At 53.5% G+C, this 17,500-nt stretch overlaps 1 protein-coding gene across 2 annotated transcripts in view; it reads right to left on the bottom strand.

Annotated features, from left to right (window-relative positions):
- SLIT1 (slit guidance ligand 1) overlaps positions 1-17,500 on the bottom strand; it is a 122,631-nt gene that overhangs the window by 102,743 nt on the left and 2,388 nt on the right. For both annotated transcript variants that reach the window (XM_040992382.1, XM_040992383.1), the window contains exons 2-3: positions 2,693-2,764; positions 819-890 (exon numbers count right to left, since the gene is read on the bottom strand). In XM_040992382.1, coding sequence (XP_040848316.1) covers positions 819-890; positions 2,693-2,764 — 144 coding nt within the window. The remainder of the gene's footprint in view (positions 1-818; positions 891-2,692; positions 2,765-17,500) is intronic.

The raw sequence follows: 17,500 nt of genomic DNA, 5'->3' as shown, positions 1-17,500 counted from the left end.
GGGAGCTTGCATTTCCCTCATTCCTCACCTTGGTGGCCTCCACAGGCCCACATGGGAACAAGGTCTACTTCCACCCGGCAGCAGGGAGCCAGCAGGTGCCCTGGCTCCCCAGGGTGCACACTTCTGCTTCTTCACTCACAATTCTATACATTTCCACACCTTTTTGCTCCAGAGAAATGTCTGTCAATTTACTCATGTAATAACTTCTAAAGGAATCCACAAATGAATGAAATACCCAGTGGGGAATATGAAGACCAAGTTGGATGCTTTAAAAAGACTCATTCATGGAAAGAAAAGCTGCTTGTTAGAGGCCTCAAGACTAAGTGGGGAGAGAATTGACATAAAATTCTAGAACTCTCCACTCAGCTCAGTGTCAAAGGCCTATTTAAGAAGTTTACTCCATCTTCAAAAAACCAAAAATCAGAAGTCATAAAAATCAGGGATACACGTGCAGTATAGAGAAGAAACAACACAGAGGTCCACTCAGGATCTATACTGAGAGGAAAAACCAAGGTGGGCATTTGGCTTGGCAGTTAAGACGCCCACAGCCTACGTGGGAGTGCCTGGGCTCAGTCCCCAGCTCCAGCTTCCTCCTGATATGCACCCTGGGAGGCAGTAGTGATGGAGCAGGTAGATTCTGGCCACAGAGAGCCACACCGAGGGTTCCCACCCCCTGCCCTGCCCTGCCTTGTCCCTCAGCTGCAGCTGCTCCTGGCTCCAACAACAGCCAGCCTGCCACGCGTGGGCCCCTCCCTAGCCACTGCATCCCTCCGGCATCAGCCCTGCCACCCTGTGGGCCCCAAGCCCTTGATACTCACAGTCGCTCCAGCTCCTTCATGTCGTCAAAAGCCCCACGCTCCACAGCTCCGATCTGGTTCTCCATCAGCTGCCTGGGGAAGCAGAGAGGCAGAGAGACAACTACAGGTTGCTAGGCAGGGGCTCCCAGAACCAGCCGCTCGAGGGAGGAGTGGGGCAAACTGCTAGGCAATGTCAGTGAGGGGGAGAGACCCACACCCCGGCCCAAGTGGACTCCTCAGCACACAGCCCTGCAAGTTCCCCTGCATGGGCCCCTCAGCACACCCACTTTGGCAGCAAGGTACACCTCAGGTTCTTTGGCCACCCACCCTGGCAATCACCACTCAAAAGGTGTGCTAGGGAGGTCTTGGAGCTGCAGGCACAGGGGCCTGCCTACGGCCAGCCTTGCAGGAGGGGAGCCTTGCCAACTGGGCAGAGCCCACACATGCAGCCAGCACGCTCTGCCCACCCCCTGGCTCCTCCCAATCCCATCTGCTGAAATAAAGAGTGGGTGCCATCCACCAGTTCCATGGGACTCCACACCTCTCACTGCTGGCAAGCTCTGAAACCCACAGTGTCTGCTGAGGGCAGGGGGTATGCAGCAGTTGCTACCACGGAGTGACCATCACGTGGTCATTTTTGAGACATCAAAGAAACAGGTGGCTTAATTGGCCCTGCAGGGGTGGGGCAGGAGATGGAGCTGCCATCAGACACTTCTTTGTTAGAGGCCTGAAGGAGAGGAAGAGAGAGAAGAGGGGAGGGGTGGAGAGAGGAAAGAAGAGAGGGAGAGAGGATTGAGGAGGGAGAGAGGCAGAGAGATAGAAGAGAGAAGGGAGAGGAGAAGGAGAGAAGATGAGGGAGAGATGGAGAAGAGGGACAGAGAGAAAGGAGGAAGAAAGGATAGAGAGAGAAGAAAGAGAGTGAAACCCACAGAGAGAGCGACTCCTGATTCCAAGAGCAGAAGAGACTGGAGGCGAGGAGTGAAGTCACTGCCAAGGACCTGTCCCTCTGACCTGAGAGGATGGGCCATGGTCCCCAAGGCCTCTCAGAACTGCAGAGCCAGGACCCTGACATGTGGAAACCCTGGGACCCTGCACTGCCCCTGGAGGCAGAGAGTGACAGATCCTGTGATTTTCTGGGACTGGATTTCCTGCAGCCAGCTAAGACCAAGTTGACGTGGGAGAACAATCCATTATCTTGAGTGTCTGCCCTGGGCTAGACAGGAGGAGACCAGGATGGCCAGGGGATCTGGCAAGACAGGTGCCGTGTGTGGCCCCCTTCCCATCGAGCAACCAAGCACAGGGGAGACGTGGCTGCCACCCATGCCACAAATGTGCACCCAACAGGCATTTCTTCTGCCTTCAGCATCCCCCCAACTCAAGTCAGGGGGTATCCTTGCTGAAGAACCTTTCTGAGTGCAGGTTCCCGGTAACATTGGGACTACTCTGTGTCCAATCAGGTCTCCCACAATCCACTGAGGCCCCAACTCCCACAGTGACTATATTTGGAGATGAGGCCTTCAGGGAGATCAAGTTCACCAAGGTCAGAGGTGTAAGAGGAGACAGCAGCAATCCCTGCACACACAGGAAAGGCCATGGCAGCACAGAGCAGGAGGTGACCGTCTGCAGCCAGGCCAGGAAGACCAGTCCTGCCATCCATCACAGGCTACCTCGCCTTCCCGTCCCTTTCCCCAGGACTCCCAGCCTCTAGAACCACAGTCGCTGTTTGGACCCCTCTGTGGGACTCTGCTCCTCTCAGCCAGGACTCCGCCCCCACAGGATGTCCCCCAGACTGACCCCAGTGCATGGCCCCCAGCCCTCCAACCCACAGCCAGGCTCTACCGAGACCCTCATGGCCACTGCCGAGGAGTTCATGAGAGGCAGTACCCCCTACTCACAGCACCCGCAGCTGCTTGAGGCCTGCAAAGTCGTTCTTGTGGATCCGGGTGATGTTGTTGCCATTGAGTTCCCTGGGGAAGGAGAGGAGAGAAGGAGGAGGTGGAGGGGTAGCCGGGCCAGACTCAGCCCCAGTGCCTGTTCTACATGGCTCCAGCCAGTCACTGAGTGCCAAGTCCACATCAAGGCCAGCGAGCTGGGGCCTGCGTGCAGCAGAGGTGTAGCCAGTAGGAGTGACAGTCATAGGGTGGGTCACTGAGTGACAGGTGTAGGGGTTGCTGAGTGACAGGTGTGGGGTGCATCACTGAGTACTGCAGAAACCAAAACAGCTCCTGCCTGGGAAGAGCCCATCTGGCTGCAGTCACAAGACATTCTCCCAGAAATGGAAGTAGATTCAGGCCAGTGAGAGAGCCCATCCAAGTGAATTGCCTGCCAGCCTCAGTGTCCTCATCTACAAAATGGAACAATGCAATTCATTGTCCGGTGGTGGCCTGTTCCCAGGAGGTATCCATGTTCTGAGCAGGAAACAGCAGGGAAGGCCATGCTGGCTCAGGGTACTGAGGGCCATAACACCAGGAAGGGCTGCCCAGCAAGGAGAAAGCCAACACTCTGGGGAAGACCCCATAGTCAACCTGGAGCCTGGGACATAACAGACAGACTCAGAAGTGGGAGCAGTGGCACAGGTCTGGGGCAGTGGCTGTGGGTCAGCAGGGGCTTGAGAAGCCAGCAAGGAGCCAGAAAGGACTTGTGGCAGGAGCTTGCAGAAACCAGGCCAGCAACAGCAGGCAGGGGACAGGGACCAGCCTTCCAGGGCCCCCGTCCAGATCTGGGGCCAGACCTGCAGTGGACAGGGAAGTAGGAGAGGGAGAAGCAGGTAGTGCCCAGCCTTCCAGGACCCCCTACCCAGACCCAGGGCCAGGCTTGCAGCTGCTGCTCCCTCACACCAACTGGGTCTGGCCCCTGCTCCAGCATCGCCCTGCTGTCCACTGAAAACACTCCCTCACAGTCCCTGGGCCCCTTGGACGATGACCCTGCCTTAGAGGCTGGCTGGCTGGCTGGCTGGCCCCAGCACCCCTGCCTCACTCATTCAGCCTCTGCTCGTCACTAATCTCCCTAGAAGCTTCTGCAGCCCGGGAAGGCAGCCCGCTCGGGGAGCAATACCCTATGTCCCAGACAGTTCTTCCATAGAATCACACATGTTCACACATGTTCTACTCTCTCTCTCAAAGCCCCGGCTCTGGCCCCAGCTGCCCCTTCAACATCTAATCTCTGGGGTGGCAACTACCACCCACAATCAGGCCACCTCCTAAGCTTTCTCATCACTGTCACTTATCTGCTCTGTAGCAAACCCAAGCGTCCCCCATACACACACAGCCATGTTCACGCACAGGAACACACAGGCACGCACACACATAGGCCAGGGACACCCAGACGCATGCACACACACACACACGGGCATGTATGCACACTGGCACATGCCAGCATGTACACAGACACATGCACATGCAGAGGCACTCATGCGCGCAAACACCCTAGTCACCCAGCTTTGGTGAGAAGATCCAGACACAGCCACAAGCCTGGCTAAAGTCCAAACCACATTGGAAGCAAGTCCCTGTTCTTACTGTGTGCAGGGAGTGTGCCTGGCTTGGGTGGTGTCGTGAGGCAAGTTGTTGGCCCTGTGGCTCAGAGCTTTTGAAAGCACCCAGTGCCAGCTTCCTGCTGATGCGGACCCTGGGAGGCAGTAGGCAATGCTTACGCCCTTGGGTCCCTGCCACCCATGTGGATGACTTGGAATGAGTTCCTGGCTCCTGCTTCCACCTTACCCAGCCTGAGATGCTACAGGCATTTTGGCAGGGAACCAGCAGCAGGCACTGGCACTCGCTCACACTCTCATAATTACTTAATTTAAAATGTGTTTCAAAGAACAGCAGCACCTGTTACCAGCATCGACCCCTCAGCACTGGTCATCTTCAGAGAGTTTTGCACCCATCTTACAGATGATACAGATTATGCAGCACCACAAAGCCAATGCCTCCCCAACACAACACACCCACACACACCTCCAAGTAAGTGGCAGAAGCCACGTCATCCACTCCTGGGACCCAAGCCTTTCCTGCGGGTCAGACTGTGGCTCCACATTGACAAGCCCACCACACTTTCCTGGTACTGCCCTTGCCCTTGACCTGGCTCCTAGTATGGGTAGCAACTGGAGACACAGGTCCCTATGCCCCTCTCTTTTCTCACAGGCCCTCAGGGGCCGGCCCAGCCTTCGGGGTGTCAGAGCTTAGGAAGGCCCTCACTGTACTGACTGGCCCTCCAAGAACCAGCCATGGTGAGCCCCACCTGGCTCTACCCAACATGAGCCTCACCTGACCAGCCCCAAATCCTGAGCTTGTTCTATGATAATCCCATCCCCATCCCCAAACTGCAAGGCACTTTCAGTGATGCTGTTTTTAACTGATTAATAATTAAGAGGCAAGACAGCCAAGAGGACATTCACATGCTCTGGTTTACTCCCTGTCTGCATTAGCTGGGCCAGGGCCAAGGCCAAAGCCAGGGGCTGGGAACTCAACCCCAGTCTCCTGAGTGGGCGGCTAGAACCCCATTATTTGAGCCATCACCCTTGCCCCCCACCCAGGGTCTGCATGAGTAGAAACTGGGGTCAAGAGCAAGAGCCAAAAACAAATGTGGAGACTCCAGTGTGGGACAATAGCACCCTAACCCGTGTCTTGTTTCTTCTCTGTTCTAACAGCATGTCAGCATTGGTTCTAAGAGCACAAATGTAAAGTAACTTACATGGACATCCATAGGGCACACACACAGGCCAGGCCATGTACACACTTGAATCCAGCACATTTGTGAGAGGCCATTTAACATGGTCCAGATTGGGTTGTTTTCACAAGGAAGTCTGTCCATGACAGAGGATAAGAAAGCATCACAAGACACATACACATGCACACATGGGCGACACACACACACCTGCATACCTGTCAACACACATGCACACACTCCCACACAAGGGTGCATGCTCAATGAGCCGGAGCCGTGTGTACACAGAGTGATGGTTCCAAACGCACAACAGTGAGACTCCAGATGACTCTAGCTCCTTTTTTTTTTTAACTTTTCTGAATGGCTTGGATGTTTTTAAGGGCATTTATATTTTTATAAGCCAGTATAATATTCAGGTTGTCACATTTAAAAATAGAGTAATATATGCACATTCTTGACATTTTTCATTTTCTCAAAGAAGAAAGGAAAAAATTAAAATCTCACGTAATCCCATCCCACAGAAAGAACTTCCCTTCCTATTCTAGAATGTTTCCTCCCTAGTCAGCTTCCTCTGGGTCCAGCTCCTGTCTGGTGGAGATGAATTAACAAATGAGCCTAGCTGGTTTGCTGTGCACTGGCCCCCTGTGGGGTCCTGACGCTGGACAACGGTGCCCTTGCTCCTTTTGCTCTCAAGTGCCCCTCATTCAGGAGCCCCAGGTTCCTGGGTCACCCCCTGATTCCTGCTCTCAAAATCCCTGGGCCCTCTCAGCAAGGTTCAGTGTGAAGCAACTCCGCGGGAGGCTGGTGGACACTGGGAGGACAAGAATGTTCCTAGAATGGGATTTCTTGGTCCAATGTTATGGAAGACACCTGACATAACAATCCCCGACCCCTTCCTTTTTGAGCCGCCATGGTAGAAAAGCAACTGATCAGGATAACTGTCCACTGTGCAGATGGCCAAACAGGGGCAAGCACAAACACAAAGATGTGTCTGAACATGGCAAGGCTCTAAAGGGCGCTAGGGAATCCCTGAGGATGGAACCAGGCTGAGCACATAGGAGGAAGCCACTCTCGCCAGCTAACCCAGGATGGCAAACACTGGGGACAAGCTAGAGGTGGCACACACATTATTCTCTCAAGGAACACAGACCATCTCGCATCTGAGTGACTGTGATGAAGCAAAGCATGCCAGGACTTCCCAGGAGGGTAGGAGTGGCCGTCCGGGCCCCAAGGGGTACGTGGGAACTGCCTGAGCTTCACTATAGTCACTCAGAATGTCCCCACAGTGGCCCGAGCCAGCAGTGGCTACAGGGGTCCAGGAGAGCTCAGCTGTCCTCCAAAAACAAGCCCTGCCTGCAGGGTCCACAGAAACTTGTGTATGCAATGTGTCCCCTGCAAAGGAGCCAGCTCTCCCAGGCTCACAAGCTTCCTTTAACAGACCAGAGAACTGTGGGAAGAAAGAATGTCCCTGCCTGGTCACTGCCCAAACAGTGAGAAAGGGGTCCTATACAGAGACCCAGACCCTCCCTGCAGACCGGCCCGGCTCCGACCAGCAGCCCTGCAGAGCCCCGGAAAGGGCTCGCTGCGGTCACTCTGGCTCCTCTCCAATCTGTTCTTCAGGTCTCAGCCAGAGTGGTCTGTTCAAGATGCAAATCTGATCAGGTCACTCCCCACTTCAACCCTTCAATGAGTCCCCAGGGCTCCTGGAATCAAGACAAAAATCTCTTAGCACGAATGGCAAGTTCTGGCGCAGCCTGCCCGGTTGCACTAATCACTCCTCCTCAACCCCGCTCCCTCCTACGCCAGGGCGCTTGAGCATGCCAGGTCCTCCTCTGCCCAGACCTCCAGCCTTTCCCTTCATTGCTAAGCCTTCCTTTCCCAGACCCAAAGAACACTCAGTCCTGCTCCTCTGTGGTCCAAGTCAGGGCCAATTTTGTGTGAACTTGGAGAAGGAGTGGGCAGGGCAGGGGTCTTTGACGGCTCAGTCCCCAGATGGGATAAGAACAATGCAGACGGTGTCAGGTTTCATCCCATATTGCACCAGCCCTAACACAGTACACAGCATGTGATCAACATTTCCATGTTTCTCGAATGTGGGAATATTTTAGGGTATATTTTAGGGGCATGTGTCTGGCCCAGCAGTTCAGGCACCACTTGGGATAGCTTCATCCCACATTTACTGCCGGACTGGAAGCCTGGCTCTGCTCCCAATGCTACCCTGCTCTTGATGTGTACCTGGGGAGGTAGCAAGTACTGGGGTCACTGCCACCCACAAGGGAGACCTGGATTAAGTTCTCAGCTGCAAGCCCAGCCTCAGCTGTTGTCAGCATTGGAAGAATGGAGCACTAGATGGAAAAATATTGCTCTGTCCTTTAACTACTTTTTAATTGATATATGTCAGACCGTAGATTGGATTTCCATGCTTCCTGCCCCTCCCACTCATAAAAGAAGAAGAATAAATGTTCTCCTCAAAAGGACATCAGCCCTGAAAAAGCCACACCCGTGGAGACTGCCATCCTGTAGCAACCACCTCCTTAAGGGGCAGGTGATGTGAAGTAGCAGGTTAAGCCTCCATCTGCTACATTGGCATCCCATGTGGGCGCCAGTTCATGTCCTGGCCACTCCACTTCTGATCCTGCTCCCTGCTTATTGCCTGGGAAAGCAATGGAGATGGTTCAAGCCCTTCAGACTCTGCATCCATGTGGGAGACCCAGAAGATCATTTGACTCCAGCCATCGCAGCCATTTAGGAATGAACCACTTGGGAATGGAAGATCTTTGTTTCTGTCTCTCCTTACCATAAATCTGCCTTTCCAATAAAAATAAACAAGCCAATGGCTAGAGCTGAGCCGATCCAAAGCCAGGAGCCAGGAGCTTCTTCCAGGTCTCCCATGTCGGTACACTGTCCCAAGGCTTTGTGCCATCCTCTACTGCTTTCCCAGCTCATTAGCAGGGAGCTGCATGGGAAGTAGAGCAGCTGGGACATGAACTGATGCCCATATGAGATCCCAGTGCATGCAAGGAGAGGATTTAGCCACTGAGCCATCACACTAGACCCAAACAAGTAAATATTTTTTTTAAAAAAAAAGTTATTTGAAATACAAAGAAACAGAAATCTCTCATCTATGCTGGTTCACTCCTTAACCGCTCACAGCAGTCAGGGCCAAGCCAGGCCAAAGGTATCTCCATCCGGGTCTCCCACATGGGTGTCAAGGACTCATGCTGGAGCTGCAGATGCATCTGGCTCCTGCATTCCTTACCCCACCCCACCACCTCCCAGGTCACTGTGACAACATTGTGCAGGTGTGCAGGAGGCCATGCCCAAGGCAGTGCTGCCAGGACTCAGGTGGTCCCAGGCTGCACCTGTGAGGTGCCCTTGCCGCCGCCCCCCCCCCCATTCTCCACAACAGAAAGAACGCCAAAGTGCACAGGTCTCCTTTCTCCCCACCCACCTCTCAACGCCAGTCCTTGCTACACTCAGAGTATTTTCCCCCACAGGAGTCATCCTCCTGAGTGTGAGGTGCTCAGGACCCCACTCTGAACCCCAACTCCATGGCCCACTCTGTTCTGAGGCCCATCTTGCTCCGGTTCAGCCCCTTCCCAGACCATGGCCTGCCCCAAAGCCACAGCCTGGCAGCTTGGGCCCACTGACAGTCACAGAGCCTCCCACCCTTGGCCTGTTGGCTCCTCCCTGCTCACTGTGCACCCCCACTCACACCCTGAAGCTGATCCCATGAGCATCACTACTTCCCTGTACCCTCTGCCCCCGCACTGGACACCCACTCCCTGTGCTGGCCTGTCCTCACCCAGTACATGCAGGCAGGAGGCCTTCACAGTTCCCAACACTGTACACAAACAAATGCTTTGTAAGTAATCCATGAGGCTCTGATGAAAGAATGAATGAGTAAATTAATGAAGCCAGGCCCTCTAAGATATGCAGAGGGGTAGCTGCATTTAAACCTGACCCTGGAGACTGGGGACTCAGCTCTCCAGCAGCAGGTGGTGGTCTGTCCCAAACAGCTGGCCCACGTCTCTGAACTTGCTCACAGGGGGGAGCTGTGCCCTCTCCCAGGGCTGTGGATGGGGTAGAGCATGCCACTCCCAGTGCAGGGCAGGGGTGACCATGACACTGCTCACAAGCCCCACTCACGTCTCCCTGCTCCCACCCATCCCTGGCTGCCTCTCCCTTCCCCCACTCCCCACGGGCCGGCTCCTGCATCCCTCTCCCCTGTCACCTGACCCCATGCCTGTCTTCTATGCAAGCTTCTGGAACACCTTTCCCAGGCACATCCTCTGCCTCTCACTTCTGGATTTTCCAGTGACCTCCCCACACCATCTCTGGTTCCAGCCTTGACCTCATCAGTGGGCGGAAAGGCAGCTCTATGCAGTAGCCGCGGCCCTGCTCTCCCTCCCCCTTTCCCTCTGCTCCCACCCTGACTCAGCTGCCTTCAAATCCACAAGTGTTATTCGGCCATAACTCCCGGGAGCAGAGAGAAGGGTGAAGCCAAAGGCAGCTCTTGGGGGCTCCTCAAGGGACACACTTCCTTCCCCAGGACACCCCAGCTCCCCACAGCTTCCAAAGCTGTGTTCCTAACACCCTCTGGAATCCAAATTGCCCCAGTCGCCTTTGCCAAATGGCAAGGAAACCAGTCAGACCCCCGGTATGTCTGACTCAGGGCTCAGCTCAGGCACACTCCAGCCACAAGTCAATTCTCTCAGCTCTAGCCTCAGGAACCTCTTGGGCACCCCAGCCTTCATGCAGCCTGGCTCTTCCCTTGCCTGGGCCCCTGGAACAACTGTGGTAGAGCCCACAGCTGCTGTCACAGGTGAGCCCACACGTAGTGGCTGAACACTGCTGGCACCACACGACCAGAGTCAGCCTCACAGGGCAGGGCCATGTCAGTAGCAAGGCCCCGGCCCCTTCCAGACACCGTCCCAGCTGATGCACTTCCTGGGCAATACCTGAAGCTGGAGGAGCCTCTTCTCACCCACTCCATCATCATGGCTCTCTCTTGCTGCCTCTCCCATCATGGGTCTATTCTCCTTCCCACTCACCATGGCGCCATGATGACATTGGGCTTGCCCAGATAATTCAGGATCATCTGCTTAACTCAGCTCCTGAATTCACTCAGCCTCCTCTGCCAAGTCCCTTGCCAAGTAAGGCAACACATTCCCAGGCACTACTGTGGCCACCACAGCAATTCTGAAGCCAAGATGAGAACCCATGAGGTGTCCTGGCAAATGCTGAATAATGAAAGGAACTCATGCACACCTGTGTGCTGGGCATGAACAGTTGGGGTTGGGTATGCCCTAAAGACCCATGTGTCAGACCTGAATGCCCAGTGCCCGTGCTGAGGATAGACCATGAAATAATCATGGTGTTAAAAGTGGGGGCTCAGGGCCAGTACCATGGCGTACCTGGCTAAGCTTCTGCCTTTGGCACCAGCATCCCATATGGGTATCAGTTCAATTCTCAGTTGTTCTGTTTCTGACCCAGATCCCTTCTTTTGACCTGGGAAAGCAGCAGAAGATGGCCCTTTTGAGTCCTACACCCACGTGGGAGACCCAGAAGAAGCTCCTGTCCCCTGACTTTGGATGAACTCAATTCTGCCTGTTGTAGCCATTTGGGGAGTGGATCAGTGGATGGAAGATCTCCCTCTCTCTCTTTCTCCTCTCTGTAAAATCTGCCTTTCAAATAGAAATAAAAATAAAAAATACTTTAAAAGGAAAGAAAGAAAGCGGGGCCTCAACAAACAACCAGACCAGATTAGGTTAGTGGCGTGCAGCCCTCACAGTCAAGTCATGACTGCTTTATGGAGCCAGACACCCCAAGGCTTAGCTCCCTGACTCCTCACACGGTGTCCTCCACTGCCAACTGCCACCCTACGCTGATGCAGACCAGTGGGGACACCTAACCCCGCACTGTGAATCCCCAAAACCATGAGCCACAGCAAAGCCCCTACCTTTTCCGTGCCTCCTCTCAGCTATGTGTTACAGTGACAAAAGGATGAACACTACACTGAGCGTGCACCAGACAACTGACACTAAGATCCACAATGTAGCCTCTACCCTCAGGAAACCCGAAGCTCTGGGAGCCACCAAAGAAGTCACCTTATTAAAAGGGAAGGAAATTTTCTCCCTCAGAGAATAATTCCAATTAATAAAGGTAGAGGAAGGTGGGGGCCAGAAAATCACAGTTGGATAATAATTATGGTGGGCAAGATCCATTAATGGATATTAAAATTAGGAGATGAGAATTTGAGGATAAACAGAAAAGTCCCATAGCCCCAAAGCATCTCCCCTCATACATTCATTAGACGGACATGGAAAACTTCACTGTGGAGAACCCTGGCAGACCCCTCTTAACTAAGAGATGGCAGTGACACTATCAGAAAAAGCAAGAAAATATTGAGGAATCACATATATTGAAGGGGACTAAGGAGATATGATTACTGGATGCAATGAACAGCTTGGATTGGATCCTAGAACAGAAAAAGGGAAAATCAGTAAAGACTGGTAAAGCCTCTGGTTTTGTTGATTGTACTGTAACAATGCTAATTTCCTAGCTTGTTTTTTCAATGAAAACATGCACACATTTAATTTTCATTTTATTTGAAAGCTAGAGAGTTGGAGAGACACACAAATAGAACTTCTATCTGCTGGTTCTCTTCCCAAATGACCACAAGAGCCTGGGCTGAGCCAAGCTGAAGCCAGGAGCTCAGAACTCAGTCTGAGTCTCCCATGTGGGTCGCAGGGCCCAAGTCTGTGAGCCATCACCTACTGCCTTCCCAGGCTGTGCATCAGCAGGGACGCAGGGCTGGCACTGGAACCTGGCATCTGGTATGGAATGTGGGCATCCCAAACAGTGCCGCTTCAAACACGTGCCCTGCTGTGTGGTCTAATTACCTACATTCCAGTTAGGAAAGATGCTGAAGCTGGAGGAAGCTGCTTCAGGGATATATGGGGCTCTCCAGACTCTCTCTGCAACTTTTCCGTATGTCTAAAACCATTTTTAAATCAAAGTTAAAAAGAAAAGTAAAGAGAAGACTACAGCAAGGATGGTAAAAGCCCTGTCACTACAAGGAGCTCGCTTCCCCACCACCAGCTGGCACCCTCCCCAGCCCCTTTATTCTCCACACCAAAGCCAGGCAGGCAGCAGAATTTCTGAAAACTCCACGCGTCCCTCTCCACTCAAAACCCCTAGGGAGCGGGAGGCAGGTGCTTCGAGGGTCTTGTCCAAAGCAGCCACACAGAGTCGCTTGAAAGGGGTCCCATGAGCCAACCCTGAGACAGTCTGAACATCCAAATAAATAGGAGAGTAACAAATTATAGTTCAGTGAATAAGAGGATAATCCAGAAATCCACCCCACTATAAACAAATCAACAGATGGAGGGAAGCGGAAAGTGCTTTGTTCCAGCAGAAGGCCAGCTACGGGAGAAGAAAGGACGGAGTTTAGAGACGAGCCCAGAGTGCGGATGGGGCCCCACGAGTACAGAAAGCACAAGTGGCTCCAGACTGTCTCCCACCAGGCACCTGTCACCTACACAGAGGAGAATGGGGACTTCTCCACAGAGAAGCAAAAATCCCAACTGGGACCAACTGGAATCACACAGCCTCCACCCTCAGGGGGCTCAGCATCTTTTTTCCAGCCTTCCTGGCAAAAAAAAAAAAAAGACCTGGGCTTGGTGCAGTAGCCTAGTGGCTAAAGTCCTCACCTTGCACACGCCAGGATGCTGTATGTGTCCCAACAGCCCTGCTTCCCATCCAGCTCTCTAAATGTGGCCTGGGAAAGCAGTAAAGGATGCCCAAAGCCTTAGGACTCTGCACCCACATGGGAGACCCATAAGAAGTTCCAGGCTCCTGGCATCAGATTGACTCAGCTCTGGCTGTTGCACTCACGTGGGGAGTGAATCATCACACGGAAGATCTTCCTCTCTGTCTCTCTTCCTCTCTGTATATCTGACTTTCCAATAAAAATAAATAAATCTAAAAAAAAAAATCATGACCTGAGTGTGACCATGAGATGGGATCCAATGAAGGCAGCCTGAGGACCCTGGTACAGATAACCAGCCCCTATACTTCCACAACATTATGCCCAAAACACACAAAGTCGGAGGAACAACTTACTGAGGGCAAGCCTGAGCAGGAAGCCAGCCATGGGCGGGAGGTGGGGAAGGGAGGGAGGAGGTGGATGGGTGTGAAGAGCATCCCTGGTCTACCCCTGGTTCTCATGAGCAATTGGGTAAACCAGAAGACCGAAGAGCTCTCATTCTCTGTCCCTGTCTCTTTGACATTCAAGTAAATAAAATCAATAAAAATTAAAAATCAAAATTGGATTGTGGTGATGTGTGCACAACTCTGAAAATCATTAAAACTCACTATTTCTCTGAGCTTAATAAAAAGCTGTAGGCACTCACACACTATCCCCTAAGTCCCCTTAACTTCACCTCTACTTATCTAAGTCTTTCCCCGTCTTCAAAGCCCAGGGCTGATTGTACCTCCCACCGCTGCCACCGTCAGAACCCCCAGCTCATTCCCATCTGGTGGCTCTCAATCTCCACCCCCACCCAGGCATTGACTTGAATTGTCCCACAGGGATTCACTGGGAGGTGCTGTCATCACGCACGTTATATAGACGAAGAAATCCAGCCACCCACATCTGTCCACCTGCAACCTCTCAGGTGGAGTAGATGCAGTTAGAATCCAATCGGGGCCACCCGAGCACTAAAGCCTGCACTGGCTGCCCCATGCTCTGAGTCTCCAAGCCATCCTCACACGATTGTGCTGCCGCCTCCAGCCAGCTGCAAGCTCCGAGAGGCTGGGGTCCACACTGCAACCCCTTTCGAAGCTACACACATGGCAGGTGCCCAACAGCTGTGTGTCTGCCACAGGCTGGGTTCCAGAAGGGGGTGGGGCAGCTCTCAAGTTCCATGAAAAAAAAAAAGGGGGGGGGAGCCAATTCCCCCTCCCAGCCTCCCTCCATCAGCCCAGCTCCCTGGCTACTGCCCAAGGCCCGGCCGTCATCTGCTCTGGGTAATAAGTATTTGTATGGCGATAATGACAGCATTGGGGAAGAAAATCCCATTAAGAGAGAGCCCCGCCGAGCTGCTAATGCCGGCACACAACCGCGCCAAGTGCCCGTCTGCTCCCCCTGACGCAGAGGCTGCCTGTCTCTGCCACCCCTCGCCCAGCCCCAGAAGAGAATGGCCCCCCACTGCTGGCGGCCGGGCTGAAGAAGGCCAGCCGTCCCCACGTGCTCCGGGGCTGCCTGTGGCCACCTGGTGGGGGAGGGGCTATGAGGGCCACACTGGGATCCAGCGGTCACCTCAATAATGACAGTAACAGTAGGGTATATGTGGCACCTGCTGACTGCCCAAGCAGTGCACAGACTCCGTGGAGAGGTGTCACACTTGAATCCTCGCCAGGAGCCTTTGAAGTAGATGCTAGTGTCTCCAGCTTCAGGGCTCCCGGGAAGTCTCGTTTTCCTACACAACACTTATTCCACTTTATTAGGTTATTAATCCCTATGTCCCCAGCTGGACTAAGACTCCGGGCGAGAAGGGCAGTGTGTTCCCTTGGCACGGAGCACATGTTCAGTAGACACCGTCTGCTGTAAGATGGGATGCATTCCAGTTGCTGAGGGCCACAGCAGAGCTAAAGCCCTGGTGTTTGGCCCCAAACCACACCACCAGCACCACCATCCAACATATGCAGGTTTCCTGTTCCAATCTCTTTCAAATCTGTGCACATAACAGGTGTCCAAACCCCAGGCCGCAGGGCACTGGGCTGAAGATGCTCCCTGTAGAGTCCAAAGGAGCCTGGGCAATGTCCAGATCCTTACTTCCCAAGCTTTCCTCTGCCACACCTGAATCCTCATCCTTCAGCTTAAGTGTCTTAAATTGTAACTGGGTCTGGTCTTCGGCACAGCAGGTTAAGCCACTACCTGCCATATCAACAGACTAGGTTTAATTCAAGTCCCAGCTTCTCCACTTCTGATCCAGCTCCCTGCTAAGGCACCTGGGAAAGCAGCAGAGCAAGCCTCAGGTGTTTAGGCCTCTGCATTCATGTAGGAGACCCAGAAGAAACTCTGGGCTCATGGGGAATAAATCAGCAAATGGAAAATCTCTTTCTTTCTCACACTCTCTCTCCCTCCTCTCTGTCACTCTTTCAAATAAATAAGTTTTTAATGTAATCATAGCAATATTACCTAAGGTTTGGATCCCAAAGGACGTTCACAGACCTGTCCTGAATGTAGAAACCCAGCCATGTGCCAGGCCCTCCATATGCATCCCCTCACTGGCTCCTCCCCCATCAACCTGCACACAGGGAAACGGGTCTCTAAATAGAGGTGCCTGACACGGAGATTCAGCCTCAAGCCCGGGGGAATGGCCACCACATCAAAACCGAGAAGAGCAAGAGTCACCCACTCCACCAGGAGGCGACATCCCTGTATGGCACAGGTTCTACTGCAGGAGACCTCGGGGCTCTAACCAGAGAACCAGGCCAGCCAGATGCCAGTGACAACCATGGCTTCAGTGGCTCCTGTCCTTGCTTGCCACAGCCACCCGCCCATCATGAGTTTGAATTTCAGTCAGGCTCCTGGGCTGTCTTCCTTGGGAGTAGTCCTACCCCAGCCCTGTTGAATGGGGCTGCCAGAACTCAGGGGGCTGAGCCCACAGGAGTCCTACCCCTCCACCTTCCACCCCCACCCACCTCCAGGCCTCTGCAGCATGCCTGGAGCTAGGGCAGGGTGGACAAACTGACCAGGAGGCAAGGGACAGAAAAAAAAATGGTTCTGTGACCTGACACACAGCAGGTGTGGGGCCAAACAGCAGCCAACAAGCCTGCCTTCCCAGGGGCCCCACCTGCCTCTCTCCATCCTGAGTGACCAGGACCAACCGGGACACACCCCTCCAGGAGAAGGGGAAGCGATGTGCACACACACCGTGATTGCCACACACACTGTCCGGGACACTCAAGTCTGAAAGATTATATTTTCATTTTATTTCAGAGATAGACAGAGATCTTCCATATGCTGGTTCATTCCCAAGAGCCCACCCAAGGACAGGCCAGGTTGAAGCTGGCAACCCAGAACTCCATCTGGGTCTCCCACACAAGTGGCCTGCACCATCACCTGCCAGATCCCGGGGTACACATTAGCAGAAGCCAGAATCAGATATGGTAGAGGCAGGATTTGAATCCAGGCACTCTAATGTGGGATGCAGGCATACATCAGGTCAAATGCACACCTTGCATTTTGCTTCTTAATCCCACTCGAAGTTGAAAGCCTTACACCAAAGACAAGGAAAGTGAATACTCACCCTCTTGGAGGCCCCTGCATACCTCTAACCTCACTTTGTACTCTCACCAGAAATCAGTGGCCATCTTCTCCCCACTGGCCCACCAGCCCCATAGCCCCTTTGGGCTAAGGCCCCTCCTCCACAGCTCTGGGGCCGACACAACCTCTTCCTAGAAGTGCCTGACTCGAGCCAATGACAATGTCATCCACTAAGGATAAGTCTGGGTCCTGAGTTGTGGAATCTGTGCTCATCTAGTCTGCAGGGGCTCCAGGCAGCCGCACCGTGTGCCCCAAGGACAAAGGCAGATGCGCAGCTGCAGTCTATAAAAATTTCACGGCCACAGAAGCAGCACGGCTGCAGGCCCGATACCGCATGACACCCACATTGATTAGAGGAAGCATTTGCCACAGTTATCTGGAGTCGGCCTGGGCACTCTCCACAGTACTCAGACAATGTTCTTTCTCTCTCCAGATGGCTCTTGTGGGGCCTGTCCTGGAAAAGCTGTCTGCTTCCCACATCTGGCACCTGCTCCAGAAGCTGTGTGCACACAGCCAAAGATCAGAGCCAGCTCAGTCTCTGAATAGCACCCCTAGGCTCCCACCTAGCAAGCCCCAAGACAACATCCAGGTTGAGCAAGGCCTTCCTAACCTTTGATAGCCTCTCGTTGAAGCCCCACAGCCCCTCACACTCCCTGGATGCCACTCTGCCTGCTCTGCCTGAGTCGCCGCCCTCTTGCCTCAA

Source organism: Ochotona curzoniae, unplaced genomic scaffold (assembly GCF_017591425.1).
Source record: "Ochotona curzoniae isolate NIBS_2020 unplaced genomic scaffold, NIBS_Ocur_1.0 contig_66, whole genome shotgun sequence".
Classification (NCBI taxonomy): Eukaryota; Metazoa; Chordata; class Mammalia; order Lagomorpha; family Ochotonidae; genus Ochotona; species Ochotona curzoniae.
This window is presented reverse-complemented; position numbering and strand designations above follow the sequence as displayed.